This window comes from Alosa alosa, chromosome 1 (genome assembly GCF_017589495.1).
Source record: "Alosa alosa isolate M-15738 ecotype Scorff River chromosome 1, AALO_Geno_1.1, whole genome shotgun sequence".
Lineage (NCBI taxonomy): Eukaryota > Metazoa > Chordata > Actinopteri > Clupeiformes > Clupeidae > Alosa > Alosa alosa.
The window spans coordinates 43,902,833-43,929,829 of NC_063189.1; the positions used below are offsets into that span (position 1 = coordinate 43,902,833).

Here is a 26,997-nt window from a genome sequence, read left to right on the forward strand (position 1 = left end):
TCACTAAAATTGTAGACTACGTTTACACGAAGCAGGGTATTTTCCTAAACGAATATCTGGCCATCTACGTTTGCAAATAAAACTGCATTTACACGAGACAAAACTGTGTTTACACGAACCTGTGTACATACATGCTGTCATGAGCACGCCAAACCACAGTGGCAGTCTAACGATAAGCTCAAGCTCACATTAACCAATCAGAATCCTGAAAAGTTGCCCGAGCCACCGGAAACGGAAGTGTACTCTCTTCTTCAGATAGCAGCGGTAAAGCAAGTTGTTGTCGATACGACAAAAAGGGTCTGCACCAACATAAACGCGATGGCTATTCTGAGCGCATCCATGATCACCTCAGCCCCAAAATGTGAAGTTGCACGTGAGAACATGTAAATGTAAACTTTGGTCGCACATTTAGTGTACTTCTGTCGCATACTGTGACGTTGGCTGCCCAAAACTCCGTTTACCACAGTTTACAACCAAACGCATAAACGAAGTTTTCCAAAAAAATCACTTTGGCCAGAGTTTTTTGGATAACCGCTTTACGGGCTTAATTCTCCATTTGCGTCTAAATGAAAGGCTCAAACGTAGGGAAATGTCTTCGTTTATAAAAATACACATGCTCGTGTAAACGGGGTCGTAGTAAGTACCTCCTCAATTAATATAAAAGTGATTATAATCACTTGCTTCACTTACTGCAAAATGTTATTGTATGGCCATGTAAGTATAAGCAGTAATGAAAAGGAATGTTAACTAAGCAATTGTTTAATGATAAAGACAACAATAGGAGGAATATTTCAACTGGCACCATGATTGTGTATACCGGTAATAAAAGAGAATCACAGAGAGGCAGACCATCTCTCATCTTAAGTCCAAAGAAAAAAAAAACAGAGAACATCAGCTGAGCAGCCACAAGCCACACAAGAGGAGGCAGCGAGCTGCAGGTTCGCAACCCCTGCTCTAGTCCTACTTCGGGTTCGCTAACTTCAACATGTCATATTTCTGGCATCAAATTCAAAATGAACATATATTTTCCATGAAACAGTCAAATTTGTCATTTCGATATGTTGTCTATGTCCTTTTTTGCAACTAAACATGGGTTGTAGATTATCACATTCTGTTTTTATCTGCATTTTACACAATGTCACTTTTCTGTGTTGGGGTTGCAAATGCATTAAACTATACCTGCATGAAATTAACTTACCTGATTAAGTGACAGCAGTCCAGGTGGACAATGAGAGGCTCTTTTAGAGGCATCCAACACAGTGCCTTCATTTGAAGCTTGAAGGGTCTGTACGGCTTCTTAAAATACATGGGAAACATCAATCATAACAGAGAATGTCCTCGATATTATGGCAATAACAGTGGATATTTTGTCAACTAATACTATCTACAACTACTCCTGTGGTATCATGAGCTTGTCTGTCGGCATCAAGTTGGCCCATGGATACAGAGCCTTCATTTGAAATTCCACTAGGAGGGGAGTACGACTTGGCCTGTGTATCTTTACATTATGGGAGACATAGTCAATCATTAGAATGCCATTTGTGATTTAAACATACCCTCTGCCACTGCTTCTGGGCCATTGTTATCATTGTCATGTTGGCTGTGAACATCAAGTGGGGCCATCTGTGAATGCATGTTCAAATTATAATATATAGAAAAATAACTGACTAAAACACATTTAAAATATGGCAAGGGGGAAGATGACTTTGCTTTGTATGTAGTCTGTCCAACCGTAAAAAAGCACTATAGTATGCCCGTTTTGGTCTAAAGATAGCAACGGGGACGTACTGGGACTACATACACAGGTTGTTATATTCAACTCATTTTAAGCAAGTCTATTGGGAGTTTGATCTCATCACATAAGCTACAACATCAAAGGTCACACCTGTTAAACTCACCGTAACATGACATTTACTGAGAGTAGGGAAAAATCTTATAGCCTAAACAAAGCAACACTGTCAGACAGGCCTATGTTTTACCTCTAGTCTATAGGAAAGGCAGGGGTACTGTAGCTCACTGCAAATAACTCCTTAGAACATGTAAATTAGCTGGTTAGGCTATATTCTTTATGGGGACTTTTCATTTGAAAAGGGGCTCTTGTGAGACGTACAGTATGTAGGCCTAGTGTATGTCTACTAATGCTTGATAGCAGAATCCAGAAAGGCTACAGAGCTCTTGTAAAGAAAGTTCATAGGCCTATATGCAATGTTTATTTACTAAGCAGTTAAGGACCTGTATTGAGGCCCAAGCTCTTACAATTGTTTTGCCAATGTTTTATGAATACCCTTTGTTGAATGGAAAAAAAATAAATGGTAATGCCTAGATGTGCAAAGTTTAGTTTAATTTTAACATACGGAACACAGAGCTGCATAAAGCACTCCTGGGGTGGCTGGTGAGGACGACACAGTCTATCTGTCCTTCACATGACCGTACTACACCATTGATGAATTAAAAGATGATACCAAAACAAGCTGCCTGATAAAAAGCACACCTTAAAAATGTGGCACATCCACATTTGCTATACTATGTTTCACCCATTAAAAGCTCAAGATAATAATAAAACTGAAAGCATAAGTTGCTGCTGATTCATATTGAATTAAATGATGATGAAATAGCAAAGTTGCAGTCACCTGGATTAAGGGTTCTGCTTTGGTGTAGCCCTCAGAAAGTATCTCAAGGCTTGCCATTGCCATCCTGGGATCTTCTGCTATTGTTCCAGCTGCAGCAAGACACACTATATCTGAACTGCTGTTTTTCAAAGTGTCAAAGGGATCCTTTTTAGACGGACCTGCAGAGCAAATTCAAATGTCCTAACAGGGTCATCTGGGAATGTGGAATAGTGTAGTAGGCCAAATGTTGGTTACATTAACCAGCGATACAATAAACCACAACTCAAACATAGTGAGGACCACAACCTTCACATGAGCATGGGAATAAAAGGAGACTAGATGTGTTGGGCCTCAATGGTAAAAGTTAACATTAGATGGCCAACATTTGATCCACTATACTCATATTCAGACAAGAAATTAATTTCTTTTGCATTTCTGCATTTTAATCAATTAAGGCATTGGCCAATATTCCTCACCCTCTTCATGACCAGTGTTTGTAGACATCCATTCTGACCAGATATGTTTTTTCAACTCATATTCGCATATTCATCCCATAGGGTTACGCTGAAGAATCATCTGACGTTAGTATCCAACATAACAATCTGTGTTAAGCAGGGGCAAAAGACAGGCCCTTTGACAGCACTGATAGACAATCCTCAGATACCTGATATACTGATCAGCATCTCGGTGAAATATGTACTGTATAATTTCTTATAAACATTCAACTGTTTCCAGTCACATACTGTGGCATTTTGTTGCGGTCTGTTCACTCATGTTCTCATTTTCAATTCTTTGTATGATCAGCATAGTGAATGCTATATTCACCATCAACTACATTAGTGTGGCACCTTTTGTTTACAGCTGTGCCAGTTTCAGTATATCTGTGCTATTTGTTTAGCCACCACAGCATGCATGGCCATATCCAGAAGGCCCACTGTGCTTATTTGCACTCTTTTGGGCTTGGGTGGGTGGTTAGAGAGGTGAGGTTGACCCCATTTTGGTGTGATGAGTGTACAGCACCGCACAACAAAAAGCTTGTGGTATAGTGGTCTATATTGAACTTGTTGGTCCTTGTTAGTCCTTCATCTTAACAGTCTTTGGGCCCTATTTTTCCGACCTGGTGCATGGCAGAAAACGGATTATCATCCCAGCGCAACGTTAAATTATTTTCTTGCATGTCTCTTTTTTTGAGCAACGCGCCAACAGGTGTGACAATTAACAACCTAAGGAGGGGTCTAGCGCGTTGTCTAAAAATCGCTATCGTACATTACCTAAAACACATTAGGCTACTGACCAAGAGAAACCTGGTCAGAAGTCCATGGTGAGTTGTTTATATGTTATGCTTCTTTTATCCACGAACGTGCACCAGTGCACATCCCTGCAATTGCAAAACATTACAAATTACACGATTACAATGGGAAACTTAGAATTAGAATAAAGATATTACAAAATACAGTTATCCCCCATCATTTGCAAATTGGTAATGACGGAGAGGCAAATATAAAGCACAGCTAAAGACGCACTGTCACAAGATGTAAGCAACTCCTCTGCTCGATAAATGTTTTTTTATTCAGTAATTCGAACAAGTGTTCCAGGCTATGTTTTTGACGGTAACCCATTGTCAGTCAATAGGGAAATAGGAATCACATCAATAGGAATGTGTTTTTTCAATTCTGTTGGATATCACAATCAGATTAATCAGATTAGGTGTGTATAACATCCAAACACCCAATACTCGTAGCGCCACCAGCTGGCCAAAGTCAGAATAGAATTTGGAATTTATTAAAAAAATATTAGTTAATATAAATCTGATGATATCCATATGTCCAAACTGTCAACCTGGTCTAGCGCCACCAGCTGACCAAACAGGAAGTGTGCTTGACATTGACAACACAAAAATATCGGATATTAGTATTATGATAATATTCACATGCCTAATTAATGTGTGTGGTATAGCGCCACCAACTGGCAATAGAAGGAGTTTTTCCATTCATTTTGGTTATTGATTTTAAATTCATTAGATTAATTCAGTTTAGGTGCACGTCAACTTACTAGTCTTACTAGGATTTCACCTTGAAGAAGTTGCTGGTATGAACTTTTACATAGTCTGCCAAGGGAACTTAACTCACCGCCTGCCACCGCCTGCCAACTTTCACACCTCTGCCATCTAGCTGCAGGCCAACGTTCCGCCACTGGACTGTCCAGGAGCAACGTACGGGAATATCTTGCAAGCGACTTTTTAATCACCATGCCGGAGAGAAGAGAGAGCCGCCCACCGCCACGGCCACCGCCCCCTCATCTGCTGGCTGATCTACTCACCGGGGCCGAAAGGGGACCTGTGGACTAAACTGCTGGCGAAGCACTATCACCTGCCTGTGGACTTATTGAGTGTTTTTGTTTGTCTTTATCTTTGTCTGCATGAGCGCTGAGTCTGTTTATTTTATGTCTGGTCTTGTTCTGTAAGCCTACTGTCTTTGTAAAGACAGGCTTGCTTTACTGTCTCTGTCTATTTGTCTGTCTGTTTATTTGTGTATGTCTTGGTGTGATGTCACAGGTACGCTGGCGATTATGCCGCTCTGTCTGGCACCTGTTTTGTTTCTTTTGTTATTTTGTAAATTGTTTGTTTATGTCTTGATGCCACGGGTATGCTGGCAACTACGCTGCTCCGTCCAGCATTGTTTGTCTTTATGTGTCAATGTCTTTTGTGTGGAGCGCTTTGGATTGTACTATGTACATGTTAAATGCGCTTTATAAATAAAAATGACTTGACTTGACTAGTGTCCTGGAACACACACACACACACACACACACACACACACACACACACACACAGATACATACACAGATACACAGGCTGACACAAAAAAACGTTCTAATTGATGTCACTAGTCAAAAAACAACTGACACAAAGAGGCACATCATTGCAGCCTACATATTTGGTGAAGTGCCACCTAGTGAGTATCATCATCACAGTGTAAAATGTCACACCCAACAGGAAGTGAGTAAGTGTTTCCAATGTATAAAACTTGCAAAAACAAATTGCACATACATCAGATATGTGCAATGACATTCACACCACACGTGAGTGCATTGTTGGTTTCCGAAATGGCACTGGTCGCAGAGCCACACATGCGCAGGCCTGTCATGGCCGCTTGCGGCTATATTTATATCTTTTTTTTGGAGATGCAAAATGTATCTATGGTGTTGTGCATTCCTTCAAGAGATATATGCAACACTGTGTTTTCCATTTTTTGAATGTGTAATATGACTTCTCAGTAGTGTTTTCATTTTGACTGCTCTTTGAATGTTCTGAAGGCATTGCTTGGTTTTGAGCACAGGTAAAACTGTGCCAGAGCTTTTGTGAATAGAGAATAGAATTTTAGATTGGAGTTTTGTATTTACAGTTTTGATAAAAGAGTGGAAGGCTTCAAAAAATGTGTTTTAGCAATTATGTATGAACCACTGTATTAAAAAATGCATGAGAGCTTGCAACGGTACATATGTGAGTTGTTTATTTAATAATTCTCTCAAAACCTTGCAATAATCATTTTACAATTGTTAGTACAATGAACAGTCTTTAACATATCTTACATTTAAAATAACATCAGAACCTTATCATCTTGAAATATTTTGGGTTAAGGAGGAGATCCGGCTGGTGCCAAATAAGGAAACAATCAGTCATGATATGCAACATATTTCTCAAGATTTTATCAGATCTGCAAAACAAGAGTTGAATTTGCACAGATTATAGATGCTGCATTTAATCATCTTGAATTCTGATGGAAAACATATCTCTCACATTTCTCTAAGTTTCCATCTTTCTGCTGAATATACTCACCATGCCAGTTTTTAATCTTCCAAAAAGTATCGTGTCCTGCAAAGTAAAGGATTTTATTTGGTTAAATGAATTTTTGAAACACATTCATGTAACACCTTAAAGATTTAATTGTGTTTACTTAAAGGGATATTATAAATATTATTTACAATGAAACATCATAAATATTATTTACAATGAAAACACAGGTTCCCAGTATGACCGCCTTCAGCCTGACATCCATGTCCAGTGGAAACTGCAGATCATATTCTAGTTTACTTCCAAAAGTGGATATGTGTCCTATGATGGTTCCATCCAGTGATGTGATCTGTTGGAATATAAAAATAAAAATATTTTCTTCTTTGTCCTGTTTATGTTATGCATTTGAGAGTGTAGCCAACACCACGCAGATAAATGATCAGTAAGTACTACTCTTATAGGGCTCTTAATATATGATCTGTATGCACCCATATCTTGTAAGTCTATACATGGGGAAGGATTGTGAATAGATAGTCTATAGATGATGGGGAAAGTAAGCTGGGCCAGGCGAGGGGCAGACATTAAGGGGCAAAATAAAGTTGGGGGCAATAAATAAGGATCACAACCGGTAATTGCATTTATTAGTTGGTGTTTAGTAATTGTGTGTGTGAGGCACTGGTGAATGTGTGGCATTTTGATAAGTTGCGTTTGAAAAGGGAAATCAAGTTCCTAACTGTTATATTTGTAAGTGCTGAGAATTAGTTTATGGTTCCGCAGATTTGGTGTATGGGGTTTGAGTGACAGGTTTCAGAAATTGTGTGACATGCAAGAATTTTGTTTGTAAAAATGTCCATATTACCGGTAATTTTGTTAATATTAATATTACGTGTACAAAATAATACCTCTGGATATGACCTGAATTGTGCTATGTTGAAAGATTGTTGAATTAACTTGACTTGACTTAACTTGAACTAGGCCTAGCTAAATACAGCAGCATTTCTGTAGTAGACCATACACCCTGGATTACCTGGAAATGGATCCTGCCACAGCATCACATTTTCACACATGTCTCTCTAGCTATCTTCAGGACTGGCTTTCTCCTCTTATTTTGAATGGTCAGTAGGGGACAGATGCCAGAAGTGTTCCATATGGCATATCCTATAGGGATGCCTGGAACACATCGAACTATCAGCTACAACATGAAAAAAAAAACAGAACAAATATACGTATGAAAATACATTACACATCCTTCCATCCATCCATCACAGATGCTTCTGGCAAGCTGAACTGATGGGAATATTCATTGTACAAAAAATTATAGTGTGTACACAAAGAATATAACAATGGCCTATCCACAGATAATAATGTAGTATTTCAATGCAATGCATGACCAACACATACTGTATGAAACAAGGTAAACCATCTTCAACCAACCATCTTCCTATGTATGAAAACTTGCGGCGTTGTCAGTTAATTCACTCAGTTCATTCATCTCTGCATGTCTTTTCAATTAATATTAATGCAAGTTGTTAAGTTGTCTCAGTGCCTCTGCTGTACAGTGTTTTAACCACCACGGCTCAACCCCTCTCAGCTTTTTTAATGACCAGGTTATCATTGTTGCGCAACCATTGAATAGCCTGGCTCTCAGTCACATTTGATTGTACTGATCTCATCCTCTCCTCAAAGAGCATCCACATCATCCCTCACTTTCTTAGTAAAAGCAATCAGACAAGGATTGTTGTTCAAGGGGGGAAACCCTGGGGTGGGTGGTTTTGGAGGTGAGGTTGACCCCATTTTAGTGTGATGAGTGTACACCACAAAGCAAAAACTTGTTGGTATTGTAGCCTATATTGAACTTACTGAAGCTCTTGATTGTCAGAGAGACAAGGTCCTTCATCTTTACACTCTTTATCATGTTAATCCACTAGCAGTCATTTTTATTGATAGGCCTACACTATTAGGAAGTGACATCAGTGTAATGTGAGTGCATGCTTACAGTTTATTGTCGAAATTGTTAAAAACACAAAGTGTAAGGACTTTTAGGAATAAACATTGCCAAACACTAACCTGAAGAATTTGTTTTTTGTTGATGACGCATGTGCTGTTTTGCCCTTTTCTGTAGGCCTAGTCTGCCATCCATCCATCCATCTGCCATGAACATGTTTTACCAGTCTGCTGTTAGTACCATTTTTCTTTGCAGCCATCTGCTGGGGCACCAGTATCAGGGCAAATGACACCAAAAAACTCAACAAGTTGATTAAAAGAGCTGGCTCTGTAATTGGAAGTACACTTGAACCCCTAGAGTTAGTTGTTGAGAGAAGGATGTTGCAAAAGCTCCTTAACATTATGGACAACACCTCACATCCACTGAATGAACTACTGGTCAAACAACAGAGTGTTTTCAGCTGAAGGTTGCTCCAACTGCGCTGTAGCAAGGAGCGTTATAGAAAATCATTCCTGCCCACTGCCATAACTATTTACAACAACTCCCCTTTGTGCCGTGAGAGAATATCTTATGCCGAGTTAACAACCTCTTTAACAGAGACTATATCCAATTGTATTTATTTTTTAACTTGTATGTATGTTTATGTGTGATATATGTTTATATTATTTAATGCTGCTGTAACACCATAATTTCCCTCTGGGGATGAATAAAGTAATCTATCTATCTATCTATCTATCTATCCACTCAGGGTTACTTTCCAGGTCATCACGCAGATCAGCCTGGTGCAATGAAAATAGTTTTAGATTGAGAACGTATTAGGATCCAGAACTTGTATTAAAATACTGTCATATGATGGTTCGTACATCTGTCATTAAGCATGTCTTGTTTGGTTAGCCCTGCCTTGAGCATCTTGACAGTGCATCTTGATTGTAGCCTTTGGCCATATTGTGTTGGCTTCCAGTTCACGTGAACTCCATGTCCTTGTTTAGCCTATCAGGATTGCTGCATCCATTTACACTTAACGCAGCTGGAAAACAAACTTGCAAACCTCTTTTCTTCAGAGAGCTGCAACAGAAATTATGTGTTAACATATTCATGAAATAGTGCACTGTCTGCAACTTAGCTTTAATAATGTGAATAACCAGCATTTTAAAATAAACTCCACACTATATTCACCTTCCTTCGCTTGTGTAATGATAAGATGTTTGCATCAATAATTCAATTAAACTCAATCCAACAGGTTTCTACTGCACAAACTAGAGAATGTCACAGATTTTCTCCAGAATTCGGTGTTGCACCTGCCCCTACCCAGTGAAACAGCGACCTCATGTGGCATTTTTGTAAAATTAGTCACTTACATCCATTGTCTGCTATGGCCTAAAAGCCTTTGCAGAACTGGACTATTAGTTGCGTAGCCCTTTTTCAATCATCATCTCATCTCACACTTTTTCTCACAGTTTCTTATAGTTTTAATTGGAATGGAATAAGACCTAAACCTGCATATTGGATCATTAAAATGTGATAGTGTGCTATTTTTGTGAAAAACAAATGCCTGAATCTCTTAGTGTAGACCCACGCCATTTTCATATGGCAATTTACATTTCAAGACACAAAAAGACGCATATAGAGGGAGAGCAGCTTCACAGAAGAGAACTTCTGACGGCAAATTTGAGGAAAAGTTGGTAAACCACCCTTCTTATCTAATTCGAGGGTGCTGATTCTGAATATTTTGTTTACCAAACTCAATTCTGAGTTCTAAGCCACATAATCAGCATTTTAACATAAAATGGCGATTATTTTAGCTTATTTTCCCCTAAATTGGGTTGATTTCAAAAGTAATCACTAAAACCAAATAAAAATGTTCTCTAAATACATGTTTGTAAATACATGATTAAAGAAGCCATACTGTAGTTTATTAATGTATTTAATGGGAACATGATTACAGTTAACATGTAATAAACTCGAAAATTCTAATAAAAACACAACCATATTTTTATTGCTAACATAGGGAGTCACTTGTGGTGTTTCATGCATTTCATCACAATAACAAACTGCACAGATAACCTTCAACTCAGAATATATCCTACAGTACATATGAACGTAGATAGCGGGAATAAGCCGAATGCAGAACTGCATCTACTGTCAGCAACAACCGACAAGTAAAAAACATTTTACTTCTAGTAACACTGGATTTGGTATGTGTGCTTGCCTCCATACTAGAGCTTGATAATGTGCTCTTCTAATGTGCCATTGAGCAGCATCACTTGTTGGTGGTAGAGCCTCCGATCCACGACATCTAGAAAACAGAGTGGCTCTGGCATAGTGTTATCACAATACCAAAATTATGACTTCGATACAATACCTGCCATAAATATCTTGATACTCGATACTGAAACGATATCCAAATCATTTGTGTTGAATTTGGTGCACTTTTGGTCAATTCTTCAAACTTCTAAACTTCCTACTTAATTGTGTGTGATTAAGTCCTTTATTGTTTGTTATAGCTCATTTATATTGTGTGATGTTTTGGCAATAAATTACCTTTAAATAGCCAAAGTAGGCTAGATCAAGGTCAGTGTTCAAATTACTGCATGCAAATCCCTTAATGCTATGCAGAAGAGCCTAATCTTTAGGCCATCTGATGTAGGCTACCCTAGGCCTTCCTGTGTTTATGGGATCTCTTTGACAGTTGCAAAAAGTGAAGATAGTCTTCTTTGCTCCCAGTGTAATTTAATAAGTATGTTTCAACCACTCTTTGGGTCTTAATCAGATAGGCCTACACCTTTATTACATTACATTTGGCTGACACATTTTTAACCAAAGCGACTAACAACATAGTTAGGTAACAGTGAAGTTTTAAAGCAATTCTCTTAACAATTTTGGGACAATTTTAAAACGGTAGAGTACAGTAAGAATAAGTGCATCAGTGTGCTGTTTTTAAACAGTTGAGTGTCAGTTCAAGATGGTAAGTGCTAGCATCAGCAAGATTCGTTGTAAGTGGTGCTATGAGAGGAAATGTTCTCTAAAGAGCTGGGTCTTCGGGAGATTTTTGAAAATGGAGAGGGATGATCCTGCCCTTGTAGGAATTGGCAGTGTGTTCCACCAACGAGGAACAACAGATGAGAAAAGTTTGGATTGGCCTGAGCGTATCTGTTGCAATATCTGTGTGCATTCCTACATTAGGTTTATTTCTTTGATAGTCAACATCATTTGCTACCACATAACAAATACCAAATAACAATACAAAAGTTTCTTACAAACTTTCCTGCATACTTCTTAAATGTGCTGCAGTCAGATGGGTGTCCTAAAGACATACAGTAACTACTGTAGATCTTGAGCATCTATTACCAGTGTTGAATGAGCAGTTTTTCCAGTGATCACTACTGGACATTCCACATTGCTAGACAGCACTTGAGTGAGGATAGACTTATTTCCACTTCACAAATAACCATCGCTATCTGCAATAGCTACAGTACAGGGACATTAATCAGTTCATAGCTGAGGATTAGGTCCACTTCCCTTTCAGCATTATATGCCGTAATGATGCACTGGAGAATGTTTCTTTTTGTTGCACTATAAAGGATATCTTGTCTAAATTTGTTGCAAATAATGCAATCTCCATAGCACTCTTCAGCAACCCTCAAATAGGCACACTCTTCCATTTTTTTGCATGGCTGGAATTTGAATGATAGGAAAGAGCACCAGTGATGTTTTAACTAGGCAAGCACAGTCGCCTTTACAGTAAAAGAAAAATACAGTGTAAATCCTCTGTAAAGACTGACAACTGTTCATAATAGTTAGTGACAAAATACTTTCTACAGAAAAATGAGCAGTCACCTACTATTCTATCAATTTATTATCAAGGAATCTATTTTGCTTCTAAACGTCATACTGAATTTTAGTTATTATTTCAATTTATATTTTAATTTTAGCTTATTTTCATTTGCTACTTGAGGGTCATTGGGGTAACTCCTGTCCTGTCCTACAACATATCTGATACATAAAGAGTATATTAGTGCCTCATTTTTTGCAATTCCTATGATATCTGATGGCAAAACCAAAAAGTATGTGAATTATGCTAATTAGCAAGCTTAAAACTAAAAATTGAGTTTGGGAAACAAAATATTTGAATTCAGCACCCTCAAATTGTATGAAATAGACCCTTTACAGACTTTTCCCTCAAATTTGCCAACAGGACTTTTTCTGAACGTTTCTTAGCTATCTGCTCTCCCTCTAATAGTGCTCGATCTTTAGCGCAACACTACCTCTGCAATGAGGAAGTAGAATTACGTATTATTTGACAGTCACATGCACAAGTAAGTACATCACATGATCAGCTGATGACTTCCCCTCTCTCTTGATGGGTATAGGATTTTCATCCTTCGCTCTTCCCATTCACAAGACTGAAGGATCGATATCCTTCTACCCTTTATTCATTAGCTAGTATTTGTAGAATAATTAGATTGTACATACGATCTTGTATATAATAAGTCAGCGAAAGTGGCGCTTTTATTGGACTGCATTATGAACGGACACGCTATTCTCTACACCGGGGTCACTTTGGCCTTCTGGAGTACAATTCTCATCGTAGGTAAGTAAACGTTTGTCATTAGCAGTCGGACGTTTTCTTACCAAACACATTTCCCGGTGAAAATGGTACGTAGCTCGATGTAATCTTGTAGACCAAAAATCACCTACAATGCAGCTGTTTTATCGTGAGAGCGTTAGCTAACCAAATGGAAAGATGTTAGGTATGAAGCCACCTTGCTAACCTGTACACAGTTAGCTTAGAGCGTTAGCTAGCTAGCTAACGAGATAGCTAACGTTAGAGATGTCTCGTAACGAATGACTACAGTCAACATTTAGATTATTTACCAAGGTAATTAATAGCTTGACATGAATTGTGTTTCTTTTGATGTCTATCGGTGTAATTGGCCATTGTTGCTAACTGTTTTGTAAAATGCTATCAGATGAGGTCGAGCTTTATCAACGCAAAACAAATTGTGAAACACGGATTTGGCATATGGATGACCACTTACTTTAACTACATACGGACAGTTAGCTATCGATAGCTTGTTTATTAAAATGTACCGCTAGACCATAGGTTCCCATGGTCCGGTGAACTTCCACACACACCCTCAACAAAACGTTGTCATTTTCTTGCCACATACTTGCTAGCAGCTATTTGTGGAAGGCGAAACATTCAACCTGAAAAAATGTTCTGCTCCTTTATTTCTGGCCAGCTTTGTAAACGTGTATGTTTGTTTCCCCCCTCAGGAATATGTTACACAATATTTGACCTGGGATTTCGCTTTGATGTTGCATGGTAAGTTTTTAGTAGCTTGTATAAGTTGCATAGTAGAACGTTATAGTGGAATTCCTAAACTGTGACATCTAAATTGTGTTCGTTTATCTCATGCTCAGGGCAATTTCTTATAGAACTAAAATATTTGGCCTCATTTTGTCTCTTTGTAGGTTTTTGACCGAAACCTCTCCGTTTATGTGGGCAAGCCTTGGGATTGGCTTGGCCATATCTCTCTCTGTCGTTGGGGCAGCCTGGTAAGAATATCCCACTTCCCTTTTCTAAAATATTTTTAGGGAAGCAATAAGTTCCTGGTGAACCTGAAATGTGGAAATAATGAAAAATCATTGGTCTCTCTTTTTATATTCAGTTTTGACAATGTCACAGGCACTGCTACGGCTTATTCCCAGATATCAAAATTTTTTGCAGATATTTGACCACTGGTGGACATCTGGTACACTGTTGGACCACCATCACTTTTAATTTAACTTGTTGTGAATATTAAGAAAATACATGAAATGTTATTAAAATAATAGGTGGAAGTATAACTGAATAAATGAAAAAGAGTTTGGACCACAAGTGGCAAAATATCGTGGCATTTGTGGTCCCGTCCGCCTTTTGCAATCTGGGTTGCCACTGCTTGCAATTTCAATCCAATATACATTTTGTCAGTTTATCCAAACTACTCCACAGTCCACACAGTTCTCAAGCTGTTCTCTAAACATCTTTTTTGTACAATACTGGCTCTGTTATGGGAAATGAACATAGTGTACAGCTTTTTTAAAAGTGCATTATTGCAACATTAAAGGTGCAGTCAGTGATCGTGTGCAATTTCAAGCCCATAACATTTTGTAACATTCAGCAAACATCTTACGATCTGCTCTCACAATGAGCTGCCCACCTCATGAGTACTCTTTAAAAAAATAAAATAAACGGTCGCTGTAGGCAGCACAGGCTCCAAAAACAAACATTTTTTTGGTAGCCTGTCCCCCAAAGAAAAACGAAACGAAACACTGTGTGGAGTTTCTCTGGGAATACTAGGGGTGAGCTACCTCTCTGGTGTATTTTGTTTGGTCCTTGGTTAAAATAAAATATATGTTGTTTTGAACAAAATTGTCTGCTAAGAAATTGAAATATAAACATAATAGGGCTGGGATAAACGATTATTTTTCAAAACGATTAATCTAGCGATTATTTTTTCGATGCATCGATTAATCTAACGATTCATTTTTTCAGTCCGATTCGATTTCGATTCGATTATTGATTATCTCCCCATTAATTCACTAATAGCAACTTATACATGTTTATTTACATATCTGAATGAAAAAACATGAATTCTTTAACATTGCAATATACTGTATGTCAAAGTCAAAGTCAAAGTCAGCTTTATTGTCAATTTCTTCACATGTTCCAGACATACAAAGAGATCGAAATTACGTTTCTCACTATCCCACGGTGAAGACAAGACATATTTTACCAATTTTAAGTCCACAGACAAACATAACATTCAAGTAAACAAAAAAGTAAGTAAATAAGTAAATAAGAGGGCACATATAATAATGAAAAAATAAGAGCAGCAAAATTTTGTTGAAATTGTGCATAGACAGTCAATAAAAAAACTAGTGCAAAGTCAGGCCAATAAGAGGCTTGGGTAGTTCTGTTTGACCTGAGTAATGAAGAAAGTGGCATAGTGGTGCAAGTTATGTAAGAGCAGCAGAAGTGTTGTGTTTTCAGGACAACAACACCAAGTTGTAAAGTGTACAAGTGTGCAAGTGTTCAAGTGTGCAAGTGGAGTAGTGCAGGTGGCCATTGTGGGTCCAATGTCCAGGATGTTATGTAGCTGAGGGTGGAGGGGGAGAGGAGGGAGAGAGTTCAGCATCCTTACAGCTTGGTGTATGAAGCTGTTGGTGAGTCTGGTAGTCTTGGGCGCAGGCTTCTGTACCTCTTCCCAGAGGGCAGTAGATCAAACAGATTGTGAGCGGGGTGACTTGCATCACTCACAATTTTGGTCGCCTTCTGGGTGAGGTGGGTGGTGTAAATGTCCTTCAGGGAGGGGAGTGAAGCACCAATGATCCTTCCAGCTGTGTTCACTATGCGCTGCAGGGCTTTCCTGTTGTATTCAGTGCAGCTTCAGCCCCACACAGCGATACAGCTGGAGAGGATGCTCTCAATGGTGCCTCGGTAGAATGTGGTCATGATGGCTGGTGGAGCACTTGCTCGCCTGAGTTTCCGCGGGAAGTACAGGCGGCGCTGAGCTCTCTTAAGCCAGTGATGCAGTGTTGGTGGTCCAGGAGAGGTCTTCGCTGATGTGCACCCCAGGAATTTGGTGCTGCTCGCTCTCTCTCCACCACAGCACCGTCGATGGTCAGTGGCAGGTGTTGGGTGTGACCTCTCCGGAAGTCAACAACAATCTCTTTGGTCTTGCTGACGTTCAGCAGGAGGTTGTTGTCCCTGCACCACGTGGTCAGATGGTCGACCTCCAACCTGTATTGAGTCTCGTCGCCCTTGGTGATGAGACCCACCAGATGTATGTGTATTGCTCTTAAGATTCCAAAATAAAAGACTACAGTATAGCCTACAAGTGCAAAGTAATGCATTCTTAGTCAGAGGTAGCATTCAATAAAGTTCAGTAGTGTATGTCTAATTGAGTGGCTGTCATTTTAAGATGTTTGTGTGGGAATCCTTGCAATTAACATTAACACAGTTAAAAGGCTGCTGATGTGTGGATGCAATTCATAACGTAGTTAGTTCAAATAACGGTTCGTACTTCTCCTTTGGACAAGCACTTTTCCAATTACATCGGGATTTTGCAAACATTCAGAGTCAATAAAATGAGCCCTGCATGAGTAACAAATACAAGCAGCTGCAAGTAAGCATGCTAAACTTGACATCCAAACAGTATTCTAACGTTAGCTTTGAGATACTGCTTGGTTGCATACTGTAACTTAACTTAGTACATTGAGGAGACTAAACTAAGTTGTGATAAGACCTTAGCAGAGTTTACTTTAACTTTAATGCAGCAGTTTTGAACAAATTTGCGCAGCATGGTCATGATGCTAAGCGGATTTAATAGCAATTTAGCCCACTGTGTTCTATGCAGTGCTTCTATGTGGCAACAACAATCCTTCAACAATCGTGAATATTTTGTTAAATGCACATGCAGAGGAGGAGCAGCGGGCTCGTTACGAGAGAGAGAGAGCGGGCGAGGAAAGTCTGTGTGAGTAAAAAGTGAAGCTCAATGAAATTATTTTATCTTATCTTTATTTAAATTGTAGGCCTACAACATAGAACATCAATGTGTGGTGGCCGGTTTTGATTTCGTGGCGAAAACACTGAAGGTGTAAAATTAAAAATATTTAGCAGCACACGTTATGCTTGATGAATCGACGCTCATATTTTGCGTCGACGTCATCGATTACGTCGACGCGTTGTCCCAGCCCTAAAACGTAAACATAAATAAATGCGACGTCATGCGCAATCGCTGACGTCACCTTTTAAGTTTTAGTCAAGTCTTTGAAATGTGTTTAATGATTTTATAGTATGCATGATTGCATCAATGCTTAATTTTGTTTATGGTTTGGCTTTCCTCTACTTATGGCCGAAATCATGTGACAAAACTAGAGGTGTGACCAAATATTGATACGGCAATATTTTGTATACCTTCTTTTTGAAATGCACTATCAACACGCTGGCCCCCAAGTGTTGATATTTTTACTGAGATATATTAAATTCTACAATTCATATTACTAAACGAACTCATCCGCCTCTTTAACTTACCAGTCATTACTAGTCACTTTCATGTGAGGGGGCGCTTATCAAGTGAATGAGAGTAATCCTGTCCAGTTATTTTTATTTTTCTAAGCGGCACTTAGACTAAGCTAGAACTCTGCATATTGTACAGTGTTTCAATTCGGTTGTGAAATGCATTGAGAAATACATAATTTCATATTTTTTCCTTTTTCCTCTTCCTCCATTCACATTGACATCATGACATATTGTAGATTAATCTTTTGCAATGTATTGAGTATTGCAGAACTGCTGTATTGTGACATCATCGTTATTAAATGCAAAGTGTCATGACCATATCAACTCCTAAGTTACTCACTGACACCCAGACCATGACAATGAGTAATCAACAGCTTTTGGTCTGAGAAAACCTGACACAGTAGTGCGAACATATGCATTGGGCTTTACATTTTTGGCTAGCCCGAGTAATCACCTTTCACCCTATGAGGAACACAAGGACCACTTCAAATAGTAATGTTTGAAAATGTGTCTGCAAAACATTTTGTGACTTAATTATACATGTTCTTGCAGGGGCATTTACATTACTGGATCCAGCATCATTGGTGGTGGTGTTAAGGCCCCTAGAATAAAAACCAAGAATCTTGTCAGGTATGATCACTCTATTTTGTCTTTTGATTTCCCCTTTAACTCTACTATTTCTTGGCGTTTTATTGTAAGTTTTGTGCTAATGTTGAAACTTGTGAATAACTTGTAATAATTTTCCACAGCATCATTTTCTGTGAAGCTGTTGCCATTTATGGAATTATTATGGCTATTGTCATTAGCAACATGGCAGAGGTGAGTTTTATGAAGAGATCTGTTCCTAAATCAACTTGCAAAGTTTCTTACTCAGTTTTGAACTCCATAGTGCTTGGAGTTGTGAGTATGTGGAGTTTTGTGGTGCTTTTCCTTGTGTCTTAAAACAACCTGTAATGTTGGCTGCTTCCCTAATACAGTACATACAGATGTAAACAGCTCAGTGACTAATCTTTTTAAGAAGTTGGGAGACTGTGGTTAAACAAGTGGCTGGGCAACATTACAGGCGTTTTAATACATTTTAGACTGTATTTGCAATTTCACCACCCAAAAAAATGTCAAGTGGCACAACCAAAAGTTTCTTAAAAATATAGTAAATAAATAAAGTAAATTATGAATACTTTATTGTGTACTTTATTTATTCACATTTTAATACATTATTTGAAAATGTGCTAGAAAATGTACTATATAAATAAAATGCTTACTTACTTACAATTGATCAACAATTTTGTCTCATTTGATGAAAAACAATGAGGTGAAGTCCATGTTATGTCTGGAGCTATTTCTACATTCTTCTCTTTGCAGAACTTCAGTGGCACCACACCAGAGACCATTGGAGCAAGGAACTACCAAGCAGGTAGAGAAATGTACCTGGTTGGAGAAAGGAAGATGCTTTTGAAAAGAAATGTGCAGCCTTAACTGATGATAATGCTGTGTATTTTTTAACAGGTTACTCAATGTTTGGTGCTGGTCTTACTGTCGGTTTCTCAAACCTCTTCTGTGGCATCTGTGTTGGCATCGTTGGAAGCGGGGCTGCCTTGGCAGATGCTCAGAATGGCAGTCTCTTTGTCAAAATCCTCATTGTGGAAATCTTCGGCAGTGCCATCGGTCTTTTTGGAGTCATTGTGGCCATCTTGCAGGTACTTTCTAGGGAGAAAATGGTTGTGCTCTTTATCATGATTCTAATCTCACTTGCTTAGATTTCATCACTGAAATGATAGATAGATACTTTATTGATCCTCAAGGGGAAATTCAAGAATGTAGCGGTTGCATGAGCTTAAATTCCAAAGTTATTGCTGTCTTATTTTATGGACCCTTAGCCTGGGTTTTCCCATGCTGCCTTGCGCGGGCGATTTAATTCACGCTGCTAGGCAGCCTGGATACCATGGAGCAAATTTTCGCCTCCGTTAGGGGACCAATCACAGAACGGAGGGAGGGCAGTAAGACGATGACGACACACCGTAGCGTTATGAGCCACGTACAGACGCATTTGATAGACATTCGTAGCGCCCAATAAACGGCTCTGGGCATTCGTAAACCACGTTTCAAATACGAGAAAATGAATGCCTAGTTCCCAGACCCCGTCTCATTTGAGATGAGGGTATGACGTTAGCCAGGCTAATGGACCCTCAGAATGCTGCAGAAAGTTCCATTGAATTGAAGGGCCATCCTATCAGGGAAGCTACACCGGGCGCTAGGGTGCATCAAATTTGAATGGGAAATTTTAATTTCAAAATATCAATTTGGCTGGCATTGCATTTTGTTCCAATTAACATAAAAATGACTTGCACAGTTTTGAGTAATTCCATTGAGATTTAGGGGTGCCACCTAACACATGAACTTTGGCGAAATTTCGAAAAATGTGCAATTTTTAGTCTAATTGCCAAAAGTCAGAGGTGGAAAAAGTATGAAAATATTGTACTCAAGTAAAAGTACCAATACCTTGATGAAATATTACTCAAGTACAAGTTAAAATACCGATCTGAAAATGTACTCAAGTAAAAGTAAAAAGTAGTTCATTTAAAATGTACTTTAAAGTAAAAGTTACTTAGTTACTTTTTTTTGGGGGGGGGTACCAGAACAACCAGTTTTACCAGAGACTTTCTAATGAGGAGATACAGCACTCAAAAAATCCTCCATAGTAATGCATGGGGTTAGTTTGTAACGCCAATATGCCAGTTGTCTACACATATCACAACCCTTCCGCGGCAAAACATTGACATGTGAATACATTGAGCCAATCATGTGGTGTGTTGTAAAATACATTGAGCCAATCATATGGTGTGCTGTGAAGACATTGTGCCAATCATCTGTTGTGATCTCAACAACGGAGCAAGATTGGTGTCGTGAAGCCTTACCCACACGCATTTCTGTGTGGGTAGTGCCCAAAAAGTGTTGCAATATGGCCACCGAGTGGAGGTACTTGCCTGATAAGGATGTTGAGAAATGGAGATCTATGTGAAAAATCACCGGAGTTCTCCTTTAAGTTTGAGCAGTAGTTGATTTTCAAAGTTAGTTGCACTCATCCTTGGGTCGCTTTGCAGTGAACAGTAATCCAGCACAACTGAAAAGCCCCTCACAGGCAGCTGAGGCAGGTAGGCCAATGTTGAGTTGAGTTCCAGTTGCTGGAAACGAGCAGAAGGTTCAGCAGATTAAAGGGTGTCGAACTGGGGGGGAAAGACTTGAAGGCAGCCAATTCAATTCAATTCAATTCAATTCAATTCAATTAAACAGTTCTGGAAGTAATCTGGAACTAAAGATTAGGATTCACAAGAGGGACCCCTGGAATCTGTTTAGAACAATGGACCAAAATCACACCTAATACTGCGACTAATAGGTTTTGTCATACAGGAAATGTCTTGAAGCTGTCTTTACAAACAAAGGCTTCCACAAAGAATTGAAGAAATTTCAGTAGGCACGTTCAATACTTTTTTCCTGTGTCATTTCACTTTAATACACAAAACTCTTTATGTTTGGATTTTTTTATATGTGTGTTAATATATGTGTGGTGAAAATTTCAAATAGACTCACTGGAAGTTTAGGCTAATTACTGGAAAAAAAATTAAGCGTTCAATACTCATTTCCACCAAATATTTATTTTAACTGAATATTTTAACTTCCAAATTAAATGTAAAAATGAATGTCAGGCCGAAATGTAAAGTTTGACTGATTGGATTTTGTATACAAAACATAGTGAAAACTGTCTAAGGTCACTCTCACTCTCCCTTGCTAAAGAGCTAAATGGTTTAGTCCGCCTGCACGATTAAGGTAGTCTATCTTTTGTTTATTTAGTTGAGCGTCGCTAGTAGTGGACTGCTAATTGTTGTGCTGCTGGTGCAATGTCTTTCTCCAAGAAAGCCAAGTCAAGTTACTAAAAACAAAAGCCAAAACAGGAAAAAGAGAGACATCAAAATGAGGGGAAACAACTGCTAATGTTCTAAACAACTAATAAACTTCTTTCCAAAGAAAGGTGAGCACAAACGTCAAAACACGAAATCCCATGGTGTTTGCTTGAATATCTCCAATAATAATAATAATCATTGGTGATAAAACGAACTGAGACAACCCATTGGAATAGCGGAAAATACACTTTCATAGGTTAGGCTAATCTGATGCATCTCCTGATCCATCTCCATCACTTTCAGAAAGACTGCATGGCGTCAGCTTGATTCATGTCCTGTCAGGCTACATGCTGATCTTTATCACTAGGCTAGTGGTTTAGGGCGCGATTTTTTTCTCTCCCTTTCTGTTTCAGTTAGTCTTAACTTTTTTTTCAAGTAATGGGATGGGATTTTTTGATGTAGCGAAGTACAATACTTCACTCAAAAAGTAATCAAGTAAAATTTAAAATACCGATTTTATAAACTACTTAAAAAATACAAAATACACAGAAAAACTACTCAATACAGTAACGTGAGTAAATGTATTTCGTTACTTTCCACCTCTGCCAAAAGTTGACCTGGAAATGTTGAGTACAGTGAACTTTTATACAGTAACATGTTCTATAGGGTTATCAAAGTAAAAGTTGTTTGTTTGCCCTTTGGGCAACTTGGGCATTTCTCAGAATTCAACTTTCAAGATTCTCCATTCACTGTCCTAAAGACAAAATGAATTGAGGTCGATGGGACATGTTCACGTGGCCTTACCCTGAATTCTGTGCAGCAGTGATGGATGTCGGACACACATATACAATTTAATTGACTTTATTGTTAAACACAAAGGGCGATACTGACAAACTTAAAAGAACAAACCCTCTCTAGTGGCTAACTCACTGACTAACAGGGCCTAATGGTAAGAGCTGACACTAACTTAACTAAACTAAACTTAACTGCTCAGCTCCACTGAGCAACATCACCAGGGAGAAATAGAGAGGGAATGGAACCTGAACTCTGAACCTAGCCAGTGTATCTCCCCCCCAGATATGTCTCCCCCACCCGTCACCCAAGAGTAACCGTCCTATTCAAGGATTAGCTTGGGTTTGCAGCGGCAAAGGTTTGGCTGTTGGTTGCAGTCATGTTCAACTCACACACACACACACACACACACACACACACACACACACACACACACACACACACACACACACACAGACACAGACAGACACACACACATAGACACAGACAGACACACACACACACACAGAGAGACAGACACACAAAGACAGACACACAAAGACAAAGACACACACACACACACACACACACACACACAAAGACACACACACAGAAAGCGCTTTCAGATATAACCTCCGGAGTATATGAGGAGGTTTGTCAAACGGAGGTCCTCCCCCTTCGGATGATTCAGATATGATGCTAACCTGCGGACCTAATACTGACCTTATCACGGACGTATGTGTGAGCGACATACGCACATTACAGAATCTCCGTGTGGTTGTCAGTGAGGGGTGGGGAGCTTGTAGAGTTAACAAGATCGCGAGATATGGCCTTAGAATATATCGCGGCCGCTGCCTGTCACAGCTGCTTTTTGTTTACAAAATGTAGCCTATGCATTATGTAGGCTAAAGAAGAGAAATGTATTGTGCATAGGCTAATACTTGAAGTAGGCTAGTCACGTAAGTGCGCACTTGAAATTGACCTAGCCTACAGTATTTGTATAGTAAACACATTTATCTGTTTTCAATGTTATGTACCAGAATAGAACCCCAAATCTGGTTTGCGTTGGAGAGAGAGCATGGACAAACTTTATGGTAGGCTACCAGCCAATTCAGTAGGTTAACTCAAGACTTCAAGATCATACAACGTTTTTAAGCAACAAACAAAATACTAACATTGATAACAGTGAAGTTGTTCGTTTTTTTATGGTTTATTTTTTCCAAAAGCATCCTCTCCCCATGTGTCGCATTTACGTAAGGAGCTTGGAACAAAGTTGGGTTTTCTTCGTTTTCATTTTCTCAGCATATATCAGCGAGCTCAGCAGGTCATGAAGGCTATCAATGAACAGAAAACCGTGTTGGCTAACAATTTATGAAATACTCCTGTTATTGTCGTCAACGACGTCGCTGTAGGCTACTGCCTTTTCAGCGCCTTCTGCTTATGATGATTCAGTCTTCTGAATTCGTTTGTCCTTGCCATGCAGTTGTAGGCTAACGTGTCTCTAACGTTCCCTTCAGGTGTTCTACCAAAATGTTATATGCCCTCATGGACAGTAGCTCCGTAATGTCTGCATCTTTCCAGGTCGGAGATTTTCTGGACAGCACTATGCCACTCCATCATAACACTGGCATTTAAGTCAGATCTAACCACATGGACGCACGAAAAAAACGTCACCAACACGCCCTCTCACTAGGTGTGAATTTTAACCGCATGTTCTACTCCTCGTTCAGACACAGCACATTTACATAATGTCCGGAGGAAATACTAAGGGGGGAGTAGTATAAACACCGGGTAAATTCGGACCGGTTATGTCATTCAGATATACGGCCCCACCGTTTAACATCGGCAGAACCTCCGGTCTTACACGTATGTCTGAAAGCGCATACACACACACACAAAGACACAAACACACACAAAGACACAAACACACACACATATAGACACAGAGAGAGACACACACACACACAGAGACACACACACACAGAGACACACACACACACACACACACACACACACAGAGACACACACACACACACAGAGACACACACACACACACACACACAGAGACACACACACACACACACACAGACACACACACACACACACAGAGACACACACACACACAGAGACACACACACACACAGAGACACACACACACACACAGACAGACACACACACACACAGACAGACACACACACACACACAGAGAGACACACACACAGAGAGACACACACACAGAGAGACACACACACAGAGAGACACACACACACACACACACACACACACACACACACACACACACACACACACACACACACACAGAGAGAGACACACACACACACACACAGACACACACACACACACACAGAGACACACACACACACACACACACACTAATAGCATTGATTAGGTATTCCGCCATATGTATGAAAACAGCGCATGTCTGTTTTGCGATGAAAAACTTGCGCCTGTTAAAAGCAGGTGTAATCAAAATTGCGCTTGAATGCGTCAATTAGAGAAACTTTTAGAGACAGCTGAATAAGTATTCAGAGCATCAGTTTTCTTCATTGTGCAATAAATAGTTCATTTTTTTTAAGTTGATTAGTAGAACTACTAGGCCTACTCTGTATGTCGCTGCTCGTTGACATCTTATTATCATGTATGATCGCTAAAGTTTGTTTCTTTTTAATGTCACAATTGGTTAACTATTCAACTGCGCTTGTGGTTCAGCTGTGGGCATGCAATTAGCTTTGCAGAGGGGCCGGGGAAACAACTACAGATATGATAGTAATATGTAATAACACATCCAACACAGATATGATAGTAATATGTAATAACACATCCAACACAGATATGATAGTAATATGTAATAACACATCCAACACAGATCAAGATCACCTCAAACAGAAACACAGATTGAGCACTGTTAACCACTTTATCCAACAAAAACAGATGTGCGGTGGCACCCCTAAATCATAATGTACTAGACAAATATTTTGCATGTGTTGTTTCTACATATATTGGAACACTTTTAGCACCCAGCCAAATCAAAATTCAAGAATTGTGTTTTTTGATGCACCCTACCGGGCGCGTAACTGAAGTTTTCCGTTCGTGACGTGTAAAAAACATTTTAGAAGACTGGTCTATTTTTTTCGAATGTACGTGCCGCTATCACGTCTGGTGTAGCTACTTCCATTGATTATAGTGGAAGCTAATTGTTGCAGCAGACACAACGCGAACGGAACGCTTCAGTTACGCGCCTGGTGTAGCTTCCCTGTTCAAGGTCCGATATTTAAGCACTATGGCTTGAGTGAGAGTGAGATTGGTAAGGGCACAGCCGTGGGTATAGGCAGAGACTTTCTAATGAGCAGACACAGCACTCAAAAAATCCTCCATAGAAATGCATGGGGTTAGTTTGTACACGTTGTCTACACACATCCCACCCCTTCCTCGGCAAAACGTTGACATGTGAATACATTGAGCCAATCATGTGGTGTGATGTGAATACAATGAGCAAATCATATGGTGTGTTGTGAAGACATCGTGCCAATCATGTGTTGTGAACTCGCCGCTGGAGCAAGATTGGTGTCGTGAAGCCTTGCGCACGCGCATTTCTGCCGAATAGGATGCCCGATGAGTGCCCAAAAAGCGCTGCAATATGGCCGCCGAGTGGAGGGACTTGCCTAAAAGGACTTTGGTATAGGCCTATCCTTTACCAACCCCACATTCACAAGACACATATTGCTTTTATGCATTAATTCTACTACCAACTAATCAATGTTAAAGACATCAAGTTGTGTTTTCAATTGTTTATTTTGATTTTTGTTGTTCATCCTACACCCCAAAAAATAGTTCAATCTTAGTCTAGGCATCTCCTGTTGCCAAGTAATGCAGCATATGTGCACACTTGTTTGACATTTTCCCTTCCTGACATCAGTAGACACCAAGACTATTGTTCGAAACTATTTCTTGGGGCGGATGAGGAATGAACAAAAATCTGAAAATGACTGTTGGATAAAACATAGGTGTATCCTTTACCAACCCCAAATGTTTTTTGTCAGTTGGATTTGTGTTATTCTACAAATAGTCCAATCACTTCTCATGACAACTTATAACTGAGTTACAATCGGAAATACTGAACTACAAAGCACCTGAAATTAATTTATTTTGAAGTGAAGAAACGGAAACAAAATCATTAAAAAAATATATGTTCTGTGGAATATATCCTCATTTTGACAAGTAAATTGTAAAATAAGTTCAGGGTAAAGCAAGACCCACTATGCTGCATGTCATGCTACTGTTTAGCTTGTCCGGATTTTATTTTCTTATAGCGATATATTACCGCCTACTTGTTGTATTTGTGAAATGCATGGAATTCCAAACATACCAAATTTAAAACTTTGTGTTAATAGGAAGACATGTGGAGCAATGTCAGATGACTAACAGTTTCATGTGACTTATTTTCAGTTCACATTACCTTTTTGTTTTTTGCAGACATCAAAAGTAAAAATGGGAGACTAGACACAAGGTGATTGGGAGGTCCCAAGGAAGACAGAAGCTGCAGAGGTGCAAAAGATGGAATGTGTAAATACATAGTACATTATTTAAATGTTATTTTTCTTCTCTTTGTGATTTATTTTTGTTTGTACATTTTTAACCATCATTTGCTGAAGAGTGATATGTTTGCGTCTAATTGTCTTGAAAGAGTGCAACATCTGGGTAATCTACTGGTCCTAGGGACAGAATCCATTTCCAAATCTGAACCAATGAATTAATTGACTGCAAAGAAATAACCATCCTCTATGTGTAAGATTAATATGGCAAGATATTAAAGGGGTGAAAATTGCTATATATTTTTAATGTGAGAACTACTTGAAATAAACACTCAGTCTGCATGATCTTTCATTTGAAAG

General features: G+C 39.1%; 1 protein-coding gene across 1 annotated transcript; it reads left to right on the forward strand.

Moving 5' to 3' along the window:
• The first annotated feature begins 12,669 nt into the window (after positions 1-12,669).
• atp6v0b (ATPase H+ transporting V0 subunit b) lies at positions 12,670-26,997 on the forward strand. Its single transcript, XM_048261042.1, has 8 exons — positions 12,670-12,938; positions 13,625-13,673; positions 13,823-13,906; positions 17,967-18,044; positions 18,164-18,233; positions 18,777-18,828; positions 18,921-19,111; positions 26,579-26,997. The coding sequence occupies exons 1-8, from the start codon at positions 12,872-12,874 to the stop codon at positions 26,603-26,605; spliced, it is 618 nt and encodes a 205-aa protein (XP_048116999.1). The 5' UTR covers positions 12,670-12,871; the 3' UTR covers positions 26,606-26,997.

Coding starts and splice junctions, on each gene's coding strand:
- atp6v0b (XM_048261042.1), top strand. CDS start 12,872: ATGAACGGACACGCTATTCTCTACACCGGGGTCACTTTGGCCTTCTGG. Junction 13,907..17,966: donor TCTGTCGTTGGGGCAGCCTG/GTAAGAATATCC, acceptor ATGTTCTTGCAG/GGGCATTTACATTACTGGAT. Junction 18,829..18,920: donor AGCAAGGAACTACCAAGCAG/GTAGAGAAATGT, acceptor ATTTTTTAACAG/GTTACTCAATGTTTGGTGCT.